The sequence below is a fragment of the Vitis vinifera genome, chromosome 5 (assembly GCF_030704535.1).
Source record: "Vitis vinifera cultivar Pinot Noir 40024 chromosome 5, ASM3070453v1".
Taxonomy (NCBI): Eukaryota; Viridiplantae; Streptophyta; class Magnoliopsida; order Vitales; family Vitaceae; genus Vitis; species Vitis vinifera.
Window position 1 is genome coordinate 15,962,075 of NC_081809.1, and position 15,997 is coordinate 15,978,071.

The 15,997-nt window shown below is 36.2% G+C and overlaps 1 protein-coding gene across 4 annotated transcripts; it reads left to right on the forward strand.

Annotated features, from left to right (window-relative positions):
• The first annotated feature begins 3,395 nt into the window (after nt 1-3,395).
• On the forward strand, nt 3,396-11,763 carry LOC100250255 (myosin-binding protein 3). 4 transcript variants are annotated; one of them, XM_010652051.3, is made up of 5 exons: nt 3,396-3,571; nt 3,661-4,536; nt 6,112-7,775; nt 11,093-11,157; nt 11,387-11,763. In XM_010652051.3, exons 2-4 carry the CDS (start codon nt 3,822-3,824, stop codon nt 11,150-11,152), a joined length of 2,439 nt encoding a protein of 812 aa, XP_010650353.1. In that variant the 5' UTR covers nt 3,396-3,571; nt 3,661-3,821; the 3' UTR covers nt 11,153-11,157; nt 11,387-11,763. The 4 variants fall into 4 exon arrangements, with proteins under 4 accessions (XP_010650353.1, XP_059592972.1, XP_059592970.1 ...); XM_059736989.1 differs by lacking the exon at nt 11,387-11,763 and adding an exon at nt 8,025-8,151 and having other exon boundaries at nt 3,436-3,571; nt 11,093-11,158; XM_059736987.1 differs by having other exon boundaries at nt 3,436-4,536.
• The last annotated feature ends 4,234 nt before the right edge of the window (nt 11,764-15,997 follow it).

A 15,997-nucleotide genomic window follows, 5' to 3' on the forward strand; every position in this document is an offset into this window, starting at 1 on the left:
TACAAATTCATTCATTTCTAGTAAAAGTAAGTAAAAATAATTTTTGTTGTCAAATTGAAATTTTGTAATAAATTCTTTTGAAAAAATAAGTGTAAATAACTTTTTTGAAAATTGAATACAAATGAAATTAGATCAAATCACTTGAAGCAAATAAATTGATTCTTTTAGGTAAATAATTAAATTGAAACCATTCATCCAATTTTTTTTATTTTTTTTTTATAAAATTGTTTGAAATTTCTTGAAAACTATTTTTTTTAAATATCTTTTTTTTATTTAGTTCAATAATCTCTTGTCATTTATTTTGTGCATTCTTGTAATTAGATTTTATAGTCATTTTTGTGTATATTGATTTGTTCCTTTAAACTTGGTATACATGATTAATTAATTAATTGTCACAATTCTCTTAATTCGTTTAGTAGACACTGTAGGTATACAGGCTTAGAGGGGGTGTTACAGCTCATCATCGTACCTTCTCAATAAGTAACCTGATCCCCGAATTCAGACTCGGTATTTACAGACATATCTTTTCCTAATAAGGAGTCACAGAGGGTCTTCTTTCTTATTTTGTTTTCCCTTAAAAAAAAAAAAAAAAACAAAAAAAGTGGCGACTCCAAGTATTTTTCTAAAAGTCAATTTTTCATAAATAAATAAAAAAGCGAGTATCGCCATTGAGTGTGGACACACATGAAAAATGTGGGTCCACGCATACATTTTTAAGAAAAGTATATACATTTTTCACAAAAATATGTACATTTTTCCATGGTGAACTAAGACCCCAATCCTCCTTATTATGACCAATTTGGGGGAGCTTAGGAAGTTAATGGAGTCCTTCTAAGATATGATTCTCTCTAATAAATAAAGGGAATCAATTAACAAGCTACTTTGAATTAAAATTGATATAAGAGTCCATCCCAAAGGAAGAATGGGAAACCTTAAGGTTCCCTTTCCTCAACCTAGATGACTACTCCCAATTCATTGAAATTACATCAATTTAAAGGAAAAATGAACAAAACAAATAATTGAAAATTGAAAATTGAAATATTTAAATCAAATCTAAAATTACATTCAAATAACAAAACTAATGGTTTTAATTGTGCTCTTGATGAAAAAATAAAAATAAAAATCCAAGACTAAAAACAAGAGAAACAATTTGAAAATAATAAGAAGCAAAATTAAAGAACCTAAGTGGAATCAAGATTTCCAAGAACTCCTCTTCAATTCTCCTCATGATCATCCTCTAAACCAAATATGAATGAACCCCTCTCAATTTGGGCTTCTCATTGCCTTTTTAAATCATTTCCCGAAAGTTCCCTCATAAGAGAGCCTTTCCCATGCAAGTTAAGGGCTCAAGAATGGGTTGGAATTGGTCACCCACTTTGGCCTAACCCATTCCCTCTTTGTAAGACAATTAAAAGGCCTCTCATGTGCTACAATTACATGAGTTTTAAGGCCAAAAGGGTGGCCGCAAGTGGTGAGGCCATATGGGGCCCTTGGTAGTGCCCTTGATGGTGACTACATGTGCTAAAATATCACTTATGCTTCTTAAATTTATTCCTCAAGAAAATGACCTCCAAAAATTCTAAAAATTGGTTAGACTTAAGTTTGGAAAGTAAAGAATCCAATAAAATTTGTTTCAACTCGAATGAACATGTCTAACCTCTTTTCCCACTTCAAAACATTTTACTTGTTGGACATGATCAACACCTAAGAACTCCTTACAATTTCAATTTTTGGTCAAATTCGCCCTTCATTCTTGCATCCGAGATGTCCCATGAGGATTTCAAGATCCTTTTATTCAAGAAATATAGCTACAAACATCAAAAACTCAAAGAAAACTAAAGAAAATTGGGCATACACAAGATGACATACAATTGCCTTGTTAAAGAGAGTTTTTAATGATATACTCAAGCTTAAAACATGATACTTAACCTATTTTTATGCAAAATATGACATTAATCAATAGGTTTAGAGCTAAATCTAAGAGTGGTGATCCCAATAAATACCTACTCTTGGGATTTACCTTCCTATAATTCTCTATCTTTTAAATCCTCTCTCTCTCTTTTATAAAATCACTTTTTGAGTTTCTAACTCACACTCGTACCTTAAAACCTTGTAACTTTATTATTATCAATCTAAAGTTCCTTAAAGAATCCTTATACAATAGTTAATTTTTTAAAGTTTTCATTCTAAAACTGAGAGTTTCAATGGATGATTTGATTTAATTTCTCTTTGTAAAACCTAATTGTTAAATATTTCTCAAGAATTTGATAAAAGAAATGAACCAAAAAATATATGTTCATTTCGAACTAGAATTTGATAGAAGAATTGATACAAGCTCTAGTACACATTTGAAATCAATATCAGAATCGATAGCTTTGATGACCATTTAAAATCGATACAAGCATTGGTATCTATTTTGATAGCCTATTTAGATAGCAGGTTTCGCCTTACCATTATTGCTTCCTTTTACTCCTCTCATTATATGTAGCTCTTATCACCACTTTCCATTTTTTTGATCACTCTTTTTTTTCAACTTTGTTAAAATTCACATATCATTTAGCCTCCATCAACTTTTCAAAAATGCATTTTCTTTTAATTCTTTTAAAAAATTTTGAATTCCCTTTGTTGTTGCTTTAAAACACTCAAATGTACACAGTAACTCCAAAAGAGGACTTCAAATGCATTTAGTTGAGAAGACATATTTAATATTAATACTCAAAAGAAATTTAAAAAAAATTAATTTTTGCTGCAAAAAAGATGTATTTTTGAGTGTTAATCAATTAGAATGGTAGGACCTCATTTCATTAACTAGTCCCACCTTCGATATGCCATTGGGGTGAATTAGAATTTTGGGTCAAAATAACCAGTTTGATCATAAAAGTATATCTTTTAGACCTTCGGTGTCATATTATCCTTTCATAAAAATAAATTTTCAATTGGTAATTAAGGTTTCAAATTTAAAAAATAAAGCTATGATAATTAAGATTTCATTTTTTAAACTGAAGTTTGAGATGATAATTGAGATTTTAACTTAAATTAATGATATGGTTCCTATACAATAATAAAAAGTTCATTTGGAATATAAATTTGGTAAAAAGTCTTAATTAGTAATTGGGGCTTCATCATTTAGTTGAAGTTTCAATTGGTGACTGAGGTTTTAGGTTAAAAAAATAAAGTTATGATAATTAAGATTTCATTTTTTAAATTGAAATCGGAGTTGATAATTGAGATTTTAACTTAAATTAATGATATGGTTCCTACGATAATAAAAAGTTCATTTTGAATATAAATTTGGTAAAATGGTTAAATTTAATTTTAATTACGTTTGAATAGTGGATCGACCTTGTTTACTTTTTTATTCTTTTATGAGATGTCGAGACGTGAGGTACTGGAATCAGGAATGTTGACTACAAAGTGGGTGGCCCCAAATGCAACGTCGTGTGGACTGGGGGAAATATAAAGCACAGCATATGGACGAACTCGCTCTCTTTCTGGGCGCTTACGTGACAAGGATTGAATCGGAGGGGAGTGATCTCAATTTTCAACAAACACTCGGCGGCCTTCCTTCGTGGTATTAACCTCTTGTCCTGTTCTTACACCTTAATTTCATTTCCTTCCCGGGAGTTTTCATTTCCTTTCCTCTTTGGTTTCTGACAACAGGGAAAGAAATTTTGCTTTTACCTCAACTGAAAACTTGTAAGTGGGGGTGGAGCTGTGGAGCTGTGGAGCCTTGGTTGATTCGGACTGGCCATTTGTTTTATTTCACTGCAGTTTGCTCGTGACCCAAGGGAGGGTTGGAAATAAGATTTGGGGCAGGGGGGATGGCTTGCCAGGAGATTCATTCGTGGACGTTTGGTGGATTGGTGGGCGCCTATCTTGATCTCGCTATAGCCTATCTTCTACTGTGTGGATCAACTCTTGCCTTTTTCGCCTCTAAGTTTCTGAGCTTTTTTGGCTTGTGTTTGCCATGCCCTTGCAACGGCTTCTTTGGCAACCCAAATGGAGACAATTGCTTGCAAAAGTTTCTTGTTGATTACCCAACTGAGAGGATCTCTTCCGTTCAATTGTGCGTGAAGAGCAAATTCCCCTTTGATTCGGTGTGGGCAAATGAAGGGAGTCCCCATCCCAATTGGAAGTTGCTGAAAGGGAGAAACAGTGATGATGGGGCGGTTGGATTGGAAGGTGAAGCCTCGTGTAGCTCGTTTTGGGATGTGATGAGATCCCCGGATATAGCTGGGAAAGACTCAATTTCAAGAAATGGATCCTGTGGAGTGATGAACACGCCGGCTTTGAAAGAAGGAAAGTCCGATACGAAGGGGAAAAGGGTTAGCAATCAGAGGCCCAAAACAGGTGTTCGGCGCCGTCGGAGAAGTGCAGTTGATCATGGGAAGTTTTCTTCAGTTTCATCATTTGATCCTCCACGCTTGGATGCACCAAGTGGTCTTCGGTCTCCTTCTAGTGTCAGTGAAACAGGTGAGGCATTTGTTGGAAAAACCTTGGTCCCTGATGCTTCCGGTGGGGAGGATGGTTTTCAGGGTAAGTATACCTTTCGCTTTCTAGATTTTTAGCCAATTAGTCTAATTTTTAACCAGATGCAACTGGTCAGATTTAAGAATGTGTGTGTGTGCTTACTGAGAAATAAAATACAAATGACTATAATTGCTTAGAAGCAATGACCAAGTTTTTACTACAGAGGGTTTAAGAACCTTATATATATATATATATATATATATATATAACCGAGGAACCTTCTATCACCAGGCCCTTAGAACACTCCATGGGGACCCAAACCTTGGGGTGCTAACCACCCCACAACAACCAGTACCAGGTAAATGCAGGGTATCATTAGTGGCAGGATTCAAAATCAGGATCATGTGTGACTTACTAGGACCACACTTCCAATTGTTCATCATGACCAACTAGGCTACCTTAGAGGGTGAGGGTTTAAGAACTTGTATGGTTAATATTATGGAATTTGAGAGTAAAAATGGTTGGGAAATATACATAGTAAGGATATCAATGAGAGAGGTGGTATATGATCACTATTCCCTTGCACATTCTTGGCTAATGCATTTGAAAATTTGAATGCTACCTGATGGTTCCCTGTTCAATATCCACAAGAAATAGGCATGGGTAGCCTCCATGGGTACTCTAGAACTCTTGGAAAATGAATCACAGATTTGGTGAATGGACGATGGATTTTGCCTCAAGAATAGGTCTGGAAGAGGTAGGTTAAAGTGACTCTCACTTTCACTTCAAAGTTATGTTGACCTTAGCTTGAGCCTTGAATCATCTTCCATGAGGCCTTTTTCAAGAAGTGACCCTTAGATACTTGAAAACTTGATGGTAGCAGATTAGTGCATTATGTGCTGCTGGCGTCAAGATAGACAGTTTGAGCCTTAGTCATTTTCTTTGTGGCCTCAAGAAGTAAGCCTTAGATGCTTTTCACAACAATGTTGAGCAACGATTATCTTTAATTTTGGGTCTCTCTCTCTCTCTCTCTCCCTCTTGAGCCTTGTATCATTTTCTTCTTAATCATATTCTTTGAGTATCAACCCAAAATTTAAAATAATTCATAGTCAAAACATTGTTTTGACAAGCACCTCAGGCTTACTTCTTGAGGCCTATCTTCGTTAAGGTATTAAGAAGTAATCCTTAGATGCTTTTTAAAACAATATTTTGAACAAGAATTATTTTTAATTGTGGGTTGATATGTTGTACCTTTCATGGATCTCTCTCTCTCCCTCCCTTCCTCTCTTGCCTTGAATCATTTCTTTGAGCTCTCATGAAGTAAGCCTTGGATGCTTTTCAAAACAATGTTTTAAACTAAAATTATTTTGACTTTTGGGTTGATATTTTACACCTTACATGGAGGCTTCCAATGTATAATCTCTGTTTGAACCTTGAATTATTTTCTATGAGGTCTCAAGAAGTAAACCTTGGACGCTTTTCAAAAACAATGTTTTAAATGACAATGGTTTTTAATTTTGTGTTGATATGTTATACCTTATGTGGAGGCTTCTAATGTATAAGTGCATGCTTTCTCTATCTCTCTCTCTCTTATTTCTGATGATGTATTCTAATGCTGCTGTTAATGGTATGTGCTTTTAGATGAGTTGGTTCCCATTCTTATTGATTTGGGAGAAAGAGCCCTACATGGCATTAAGTTGAATGAACACATTGATGAAGATAAGCCCTCTGAGAAGGATGCATCATCTGCTGAAGAGGTGAAATGCAATGCACGAGGAAAGCTATCATTTAATGGTAACACAGAAAATACAGTTAGAGTCTTGGAACAAGCCCTTGAAGAAGAGCATGCTGCTCGTGCTGCTCTGTACCATGAGCTCGAGAAAGAGAGAAGCGCTGCTGCATCTGCTGCAGATGAGGCTATGGCTATGATATTGCGTATCCAAGAGGAAAAGGCATCAATAGAAATGGAAGCTCGGCAATTTCAGAGAATTATAGAAGAAAAATCTGCTTATGATGCTGAAGAAATGAACCTTCTGAAAGAAATTCTTCTAAGGAGAGAAAGGGAGAAACATTTCTTGGAGAAGGAAGTTGAAGCCTATAGGCAAATGATGTTCTCTGAAAATGATCTATTAGAAGGTAATACGCATGATATAGTTGATACACCAGAACAGAGGCCCATTTCTTCTCTTTATTTAAGTGAGGACCCAGTATTGATGCTGCGGCGGATTAGTGAATCTATTGATAAAGAGGAAAAGGTAAAAGATGCAGATAGATGTTCTGTTTATGAATCAACATCTATAGAGATGAAATATCCTACCCTTTCTTTTAGTAAAGAATTACCTATTCCCGATTGGGAAGAAGATGCAGACTTGTCAAAAGGAGGGGAGATTCATGTGAATCCAAACGTTGGCAAACACCATTCACATAAATCAGGACTTAATGGTAAGTGCAATGAAGAGTTTCAAGAGAAGGGAATGTTACCAGTGGATGAGAATCAATGTGCTCAGAAAAGAGGGGTGCAGAAACTAGGGGCATGTTCACAGTTATATAGGTCAAGCAGTTCTCAAGAAAATTCTTTTCTTGAGAAAGCTAGTGCCCCAATAGGTGAAGACCAAAAACAAAGTGGTGAAATCAAATTATTTCAAGGAATTATATCAACGACAACCAAAACTCATGCTGAAGCTGAGATGCATGTTCCACATGATGGTGAAGATCTGGACAAGCTCGGAAAGACTGCAGATCACGAAAGCAAAGATCACTGTTGCTCAGCATTTGATATTGAGCCTCGTGTTCATGATGTTCATGTCATTGATCATGAATCTAATCTGTGTAATGAGGCAAATGAAAGCAAAATTGAACAGACTCCAGATATTCCTGCAAAACTTGACCCCCCTGTTGAAGCTTCTCTGATTCAAAGGATTGGTGTTGTTTGTGATTTTCCGATGATGAGCACATTGGAAAGTGAAACAAACAATGACCAAAGCTTTTCAGACATAACTAATGGGTTGCCACCACTGGGTGGTTCACGAGGAAAAGCTTTGCTTTCTGATATGCGGAGACATTCTATCTCTTCAGTTGATAATGAAAGGTTGAAGATTGAAACTGAAGTTGAGAGGCTCCGAGAAAGGTTGAGGATTGTGCAAGAAGGAAGAGAGAAGCTCAACTTCTCTGTGGAGCACAGGGAGAGGGAAAATATTCAATTGCAACTTTTGGAGGATATAGCAAGCCAGCTTAGAGAGATTCGGCAGCTAACTGAACCTGGGAAGGCTGTACGCCAGGCTTCTTTGCCTCCTCCATCTTCTAAGGTGCGGTGTTAAGAGTTTTTATTAATCACTTTATGCATGTATATCAAATGTATAAAGTAGCATATATGCCTATATCTAATTCTTGTTTCTCGATTTGAAATTTATCTTCAGATGATTTTGGTAGGGCCAAATTTCCATGAGATCATTCTTGAACTGCATTTTAGTGCATTTAGTCATTTTAGTGCATATTAAACTCAGCAGTGAGCTAGATCTTGTAGCCAAATATATTCTTTCTGCTCTCTTATGCAGGAGATGACAGGTTGATGTTTCAATGTCGATGTTACATGGATGCTTCAAACCATATGAAGTTTGTGTGTCAGACATGATATGACATGGGTCATGACAAGGTTTTTGGATATGGATATGTGTCCAGCAGGTGTGTTAAAAATAGAAAAAGAAAGATTCCTAGTTCATTCTATGTAACCTTGAACTAATACTGGACATCCTACCATGGTTTTATGCTTCAATTTGACCTAAGACTTAGAATAAGAAAAAATTGGAAATTGAGCTATTTAATTGTGTCCACACGCCATAAGATCTTGGGAATGAACAAATCTGAAGCCTTGACATGTAAACATACCAACACTGTATGCTTGTACTCTAGTCTAGGTAACACAGCTCAGTGGAGGCTTTTTCACTCAGTAGAGTGCCCCAGTGGGCTTTAGCCTAATTGATAAAATCTGGATGAAATTTCTGCAAAATTTTCATTTCAGCATATGGATATGTTTGCTATACATTCTCCATTTGATGTTATAGAAGGGATACTTGTGGGGGCTAGATTGATTTAAACAATTAAAGAGTTGTTTGGACATTTCTTTATAATGGTTATATGTCCTGAAGCATTTCATCCTTTTATTCTTCACAACTTCTCATTTTTCCTTTAATAGACAAGAAATGATGTTGGTTAAATCTTCTGCCTAACTTTGAATAACTGCCTCATTTTTCTTCACTTGAAATTTATGCTCAATTGTCCCAACGTTGACCTTATTGTTCACAATTAACAACCTTTATTTGTATTCATGCATGTAAAATTAAAATGATTGTAGTCACAGCTGTTTCTCCAAGCCCTACTGTTTGTAATGCAACTGTATGAATCAGAAATATAAGAAAAACTTGATATATGGGAAAATGAGTGCATTACCCTAAACCACTTTGACCAATATATATATATATATATATTTCCCCTCTTTTCATGGAATTCAAAATGTTGGTATCAAATCCAATGTCTTCTTAGGTTTCTTGGATGCAATACCAGCACCTTTACCCTCATTAAGCACCTCTGATACATTTCTTTGCTGTAACTAAACCACCCTTACCAATACATAGATGTGCTTCATTTTTCATGGATTTCAAGATGCTGGGATCTTATCCTAGAAAGTTGAGAAGATTTAAAGAGATATTAGTAGCTAAGGGCATCAGGGAGAAAACATCTGTAGTGACTGATGATGTTTTTTCACTTGAAAGAAGATGTGGCTTTAGCATTGTAAACTAGTTGATTGGAATCAAACTCTATCTTGATTAACTTTATTTGTACTCTTTCTTTTATGTTAAGCAAATTCAACAACACCAGAAGGGGGGCACAAATCCAAGTATAAAGGAAATAAAAAGGCTACTCTCCAATTAAAGCACTCCCAGACCTATTAAATAAAAGGGTAGACTGTATCATCAATAGAGGACACAGTCGACAAGCACAGGAATCATAGAGCAAGGTCCTTCGGTTTCTTCCATGGGGTTGCAACCCCCATGAACAATCCTCAAATATTATTCCTTCCATAAGCACCATAGCAAGCACAGTATGGCTGTTCTTCATGCTTTCTTCCTGCCTTTTCTGACAGACTTCCAATGCCATCTTAACAATATTCCACACACCATTTGCCAACAAAATGCATAAGATTATAAGTCAGACATGATTGTGCAATCACCCTCCTTTTCCTTCTTGTGCTTGCAACACCTGTTCAGTCTGGTGCACCATCTGCATTTGCTCGTTAATTGTTGATATCTTATTCCAAATTGCCATTCTGGTGAATAACTCTATCTTTGATGAAGTGGAAGGACCTGAAACATCCTTTGGCAGAAACCTCTACATCACTAAAACATTATTTGGCTGTCCATTTAGTATACAGGATGAATTCTGATGATAGGACCTTAAAATAATTAAGAGGTAGTACAGTTCAGACTTGGAGGAACTGCCAATCCCCCTGAAACGGTTGCCTTTGTTTGACCCAACTGGTGGATTTTTCCAGTTAGTTCCCAAGCCTAGCAAATTCAATTTGTATTTTCTATTTTATATGTTATGAGATATTTTTGACAACTTTTAACATGATATAAAAAATTATATGCATCAAATTAATCCAATAGGTTGTGTTTATATATTGTTAATATTTCTGAAGATCTTTTCAATGTAATTAGGTTGTGGGCTGTTTCCTGTCCTATTTCCTAGTAAATGGGATGGGTGGTTTTGAAACTTGCCGAAGCCCAATTGAACATAATCAATTGCTTTAGGCTTAAAACATAATTTTAAATGGCAAGAAGCAAAGGCAAAGGGTTTTTTTTTCCCCATCTGTTGAGGTCAAACTTCTGTTGACTTAATTTGGGCAGATTCCATTTCTGATAAGGATTCAGGTTAGGGAATTTCAACCTGGGGTTGATTTTTTGGGGACTACATTTTGGTGCACTCTAGTCATGTTGTCTCAATCTCCCTACGGAGCCCACTGGTTTCTTTTCTATTTTGGAGTTATACAGAACCTTATTAAGCTTCCTGTTAAGCTTCTTGTTGGTTTTATGTACCATGTAATTTTGTACTTATTGTGTAAGTTTCTGGTTTTCAGAAAAGGGCGTTTCCATATTTATCAATTTCAAACTGCAGTTAGGGTTTAGAAGTTTTGGGTCTATATAAGAAATGAAAAGAACAATTGGTATCTTGTTATTTAGTTTCACTTATTTTCAGGTCATAGTTAGTAAATCCACTTTGTCTAGATGAAGTAAAATTACTCAGAGTTATCTTCCCTTTTCTGTGGGCATTCAGATTCTTCCTTGACCACTTCTTTTTTGCATCCCAATCATCCATGTGACAAGATGTAGTTTTCATAACTGGAAGCTAAGAAATGTTAGATGGATTTACTTCTAAGACAAATTAGACAGTAAAGTTAAGTTTGCAAGTCATGCAAGTTGTTAGCTTTGTTAAGTGTTGGAAGGACTTTGGTGCGACAGGAAGTTAGAATCACCGTCTCCTTTCCTAATGGTTTTTAGTTTTGATGGTTTTATTGTCAATTTAAATGTTATAATTGTTGCTAATCAGCCAGAGCTTATTTTTTCAGGTTATGTCAAAGAAAAGGCGCTGGCGAAGTGCATCCTTAGGAGTGCATCAAAGCACTTAAATCAGGTAAAACTATTACTCATACACCAACAGAGCTGGTTGTGTTGTGTTGACTACCTTAAATGCTTGAGAACTTTCTTGTACTTGGAATCATTTACAAGAAAGATGGTTAGCACTTGAGCATTCTGTTTCTTTTTGTTACTTGGAGTTCACTTACATGGGCTTTGGTTGTATTAGTATTCTACAGTCATTTTTCTTGACATTAATTTCTGTGGACATACAAACTGTGTTGTAGAACTCCTCTGGAGAGCCTTACCTGAGCCTTCAAACAGCATGTCTATCATTGAGACTGGATGAAGTTGCGACTTAATCATTAACAGGAGATGGTAGGATTGCAGTTGTAAAGTTAATGAGCAGCATAGTTTGTGAAGAGTTCTAGCCAGGTAGCTACCCCTCAGGAAGTTGGTTTATCTTGATTCTTGTCTTTCTTATTAGCTGGGTAGTCTCTTAGACAAAAGTGGCAGCCAAGTACATTGCATCTTGAGCTGCATTTATTCTGTACTTGTATTGATTCAGTTCCCGTGCTTGTACATATCTAGTTGGATAAAGTCAGGAGACAATGAAATAATGGATGAATAAAAGTAATATGAGGCAGTTTTAGGTTGTACATAATACTTATTATTATTATTATTATTATTATTATTATTATTATGTTGGGAATAATTTTTTGAACACTTGTGAAAAATAAATGGGTTGTTTGGGTATGTTCTCACATCAATCTTTCTGTTGGAGACGAGAAAAAACAGAAAACAGTTGAAATAACCTGTTCCAGTGTTGCTAAAGAAGAGAGAATTTCTAAACCTGTTTGGTTTTGCACTTGGAAATAAATGGTGTTCGAAGAAACAGTTAAAAAGGGACGCTTTCAGAGAACACTAATATTGTCTGAAAATTGTTGTGTTGTTTGTTTGTTTTAGGGAAGGATTGTTGACAAGTGTGGTGTTGGTAGAAATGGCCAAATGGAAATTACAATGCCACACTTACATTCTGAAAGGAGTATTCATAAAGCATGAAGATGTTCATTGTTTATATGTGGAAAGGGAGGAGGAGAAAAGAGCACTTTTGAACTGCCATTCTTGTGCCTTCTCCTGCCCAAAAAGGAGTTCAGGGCAGAAATGAGGTTCCAGCAATCAATGCTCCCTTAATGGGCATATACTTCTTCTATGTTTAAAATGAATCAGGCTTTGTTAAAAGCATTTTTGTTTTCAAGTGCTTCAGTGTATAATTCAACACCTAGGAGTACAGAAAAGCTGAGGTATTATTATCAAACTTGTTACCCCGCCGGCAAGTGCTTTAATCATACTTCAACAATTAAAGAAAAAAAGAATATTTGGTTAAGAGGGTTAAAATACCGTTGAAATTGGAAATATAATCTCTTTTATTCATTTTTACTAGAAATGATTTTCACCGTACTTTATTTCCTTTAAAATTGTCATTTTTCTCTCGTTCTTACTCATTTCTCGATACCTAGTTCTCTCCAAGTTCATGTTTTCTCTTTTTGATCGATGAAGTCCAAATCCTAGACCAGAGATCAATGAGTAAAGAAAGATTAAAGTGTTATCCATTTTAAAGCCATAAAGCATAGTTCTCTCCTTTTTCTTTCTTCTCCAATATCCTTAACATTCTTCTTTTCTTTTTCTTTTTTTTCTTTTTTTTTCTTTTCTAGTTTTGAGGTTTTTGCAATTTCATTTGAACTACTACTGTTGAAGATATAAGATCAAATAGAAAGTTATCATTGACTAAATCTCTACTCCAACTTTGTTGGAGTCAAGTCTTGTTATTTAAATTTTGGGGAAATTATCATATGAAGTGGGTTGGGTATGATAATGACCAAGATTATCTACTTTGGTAAGTCCTAGGCAGAGTAGGACAAAAGAGAGAATTCTCGCCAACTCCATTCCGTACAAATATGGGTTGAAACCATGAATGTCCTTCGACCAAAAGCTTTTAAATTCAAAGCATTTTAAACATTTTACTTTTTCTTGTTATGACATTTAAAGTGTGTGGGCCCCATATTAGTTGTAATCATTAACAACTCAATTTTTAAATCAAAATTTTGGGTTTTAAACCCTTTCAATTGTTATATATAATAATCTTATAATTTGTTATTTAAAACCAAATTACTTCTACGAAATATTTTCAAAATAACATCTAATGTATTTTTTTACATATTTTTATTTTTATTCTAATTTTTAATTTTATTAAAAACAAAACAAGTTTCATAATTATGTAATAAGAATGATGAATTATATATATATATATATATATATATATATATATATATATATATTAATTTTAAATTAATAAATCATGTTTTTGTATTAAGTTTCAAGAAGATAGAATGTTTACTTTTTCACTTGGATTGTCTATAAATAATAAGAAAATGATAGAGAATATTTAATTGTTTTTTATTTTTATAATAAAATAAGTTTTAAAAATTATATAACTTTTTTTTTCTTTGCATAATGTTTTTTTCTTAATTTATATATATATTTCTTTTTTTCAATACATTGAGTGGACTGTGTTAATGCTTATGATAATATCAATGAGGTATAAAAACAAGATCTCTAAGACTATTTGTAGACCCCCTTTCAGGTGGCAAGTTTTTGCATTTTGCTATTATTATTTATTCATCTTCTTGTCAACCCGAGGATGGGCTGTATGGAGGGCGGCGGGACAAGACTAGAAAGGAAGACTGATGTGGGTTGCCTAGGGCAGAGAAAAGGAGAGGCTGCCAGGAGAAAAAAAAGGAAAACAAAGAGGGCTTAGGGGGAAAAACAGAGTAAGCTGAGGGGGAAAAAAGAAAAAAGAGAGCTTGAGGAAGAACAGGGGAGCTCGCTTGAATGGTCGAAGTTGCAAACAAGCCGTGGGATGTCTAGCTTGCTGGTTCTGGTGAGTTTTTTTTTTTTGAAAGTAAAAGCTTGCTGGTAAAGAAGGAGAAGCTAAAGGAGGTTGCTTTGTGAATTCCCAGATAGCCCTCGGGTTAGGTACGTCCTTATTTCTCAATATACTGTCCCATTCTCTACTGATTCATGAGCATGGTTTTTGGTTATTTTTCGTGGACGTCAAGGGCCACGGGATTGTTTTGATTGAACATGTTTATTCATATATGATGTTCTGCTTTGTCTCTCTCATACTCTTGATATTTTCTTCTGTAAATGGTTGGATTCCCCTTGAGCTTGGTTTGGTTTTGATTTGTTATATTGAGGGTCTCCCGATCATCCCCTCTTGTATTAGTTCTTAGCTATCATATGGAATGTGAGGCTATGGTTATTTTGTTATAATGGTTCCGTTATGCTTCCTGTATCTATACCCTGTTTATTTGTTGTGTTTTCTTCATTTTTCCCCTACTTTGATGCCCATCCATGGAGAGTTAAATATGATGAATACAGAGCATTGGGAGGTCTTGGTTGTTTGAGGGATTGTCGAGTCAACTAGCACCAAGCAGTAGCCGCGTGTCTTCCATGCCCACCTCTAATCTGTTTCTCTCTCTACAAATATCTCCATACCCTGCACTTGTACCCTGTACAGCCATTAAACCCACATATATGTCACCACCTTTCTCTCTCTAAGCCACACCGGATGCCCATTTTCTTTAATGCCAATGCATGTCACCACCCCCCTCATGCCCACTTACCCATTTTCGTTTCTTTGCTTGATTCCTACGTGCCTAAGGTTCCATGTATGTACCCACTTTCAAGCCCTCATCCTCTCACCTTTCATGCTCATGCCCACCATACTTCCTTCATGCTTCATGCATACCCACTCTTCACTCATACCCCCTGTTGTCGCCTCGCGTATCCGATGGTCCACGTTGCTGCTATATGGATGGACACGTGATTCTCAACACACAAGGGGTTCTTGATTCAGTGGTTGCACCTGCAAAAGGCATCCGGACAGGGTGTCCGGACGCACCCTCCGATGGTTTTATTAGCCATGGTGAGAAAGAGATATATAAATCAGTTGGCCTTTTTCTAGGTATCAAGAGGTTACCAGGAGATCCCCCTTTCTTCTTCGTGCGAAGGTATATATATCCAGCTTCAGGGGTACTGTTCCTCTCATTAATGGTGAGGAGATCTTTTCTGTTGTGATGATGACAATAGGTGTTAGTAGGAGCACTATCATCCTATGAATGGCTGTCAGAGACTATGGTAGGTGATGCGACCGTCAGAGATCGTGGGAAGCGATTATGCAGAATGATCGTGGGAAGTGACTTGCTGTCACTTCCTCTTGTCTTCTCATTCTGCAGGTGATGGGATGTGGGCCATGGCTGCTTGTTGTGATTGCGTGTAAGACTCGCTTTACTTTAATTGACCATCCAGAAGATTTATATCCGGATGGCTCATGCTGACTATCCGGATGTGTTGTGGAGATTATCCGGATGTGTACGCTCTGCCAGCGACGTTTGCTCTTCCTTGGATAGGAGAAGATCAAACGTCGTTTGCCTTTCCTTGAGGCGGTCCGGATAGGATATCTGCACCATGCATATCCTTAGGGGAATCCGGATGATGATGGTCCGGCTGATAACACGTGCCACGCGTCACTATGAGCTGCGTGCCACGTGTTTCCCAAGGGGAGGGGTCCCTACATTGCCCCCCTTTTTAACTTGCCTATTTTGCCTAAAAAATGGGCGGGTTAAAAATAACTGGCTTTTGAAAACTGAAGAAGTCCCTTTGTCTGACTGGGCCACGTGGCGAGTGGGGGTGCGGAAGCCAAAAAGACATTTATGACGAGCCGCCGACCCTGCGTATCCCCAGACAATATGTCGTTTCAATGATAACATGGCTGTTGGTTTGGCTTTCTGAGGGGCTGTCATGCTATAAATAGGGTACTGTACCTCTTTTTGTAT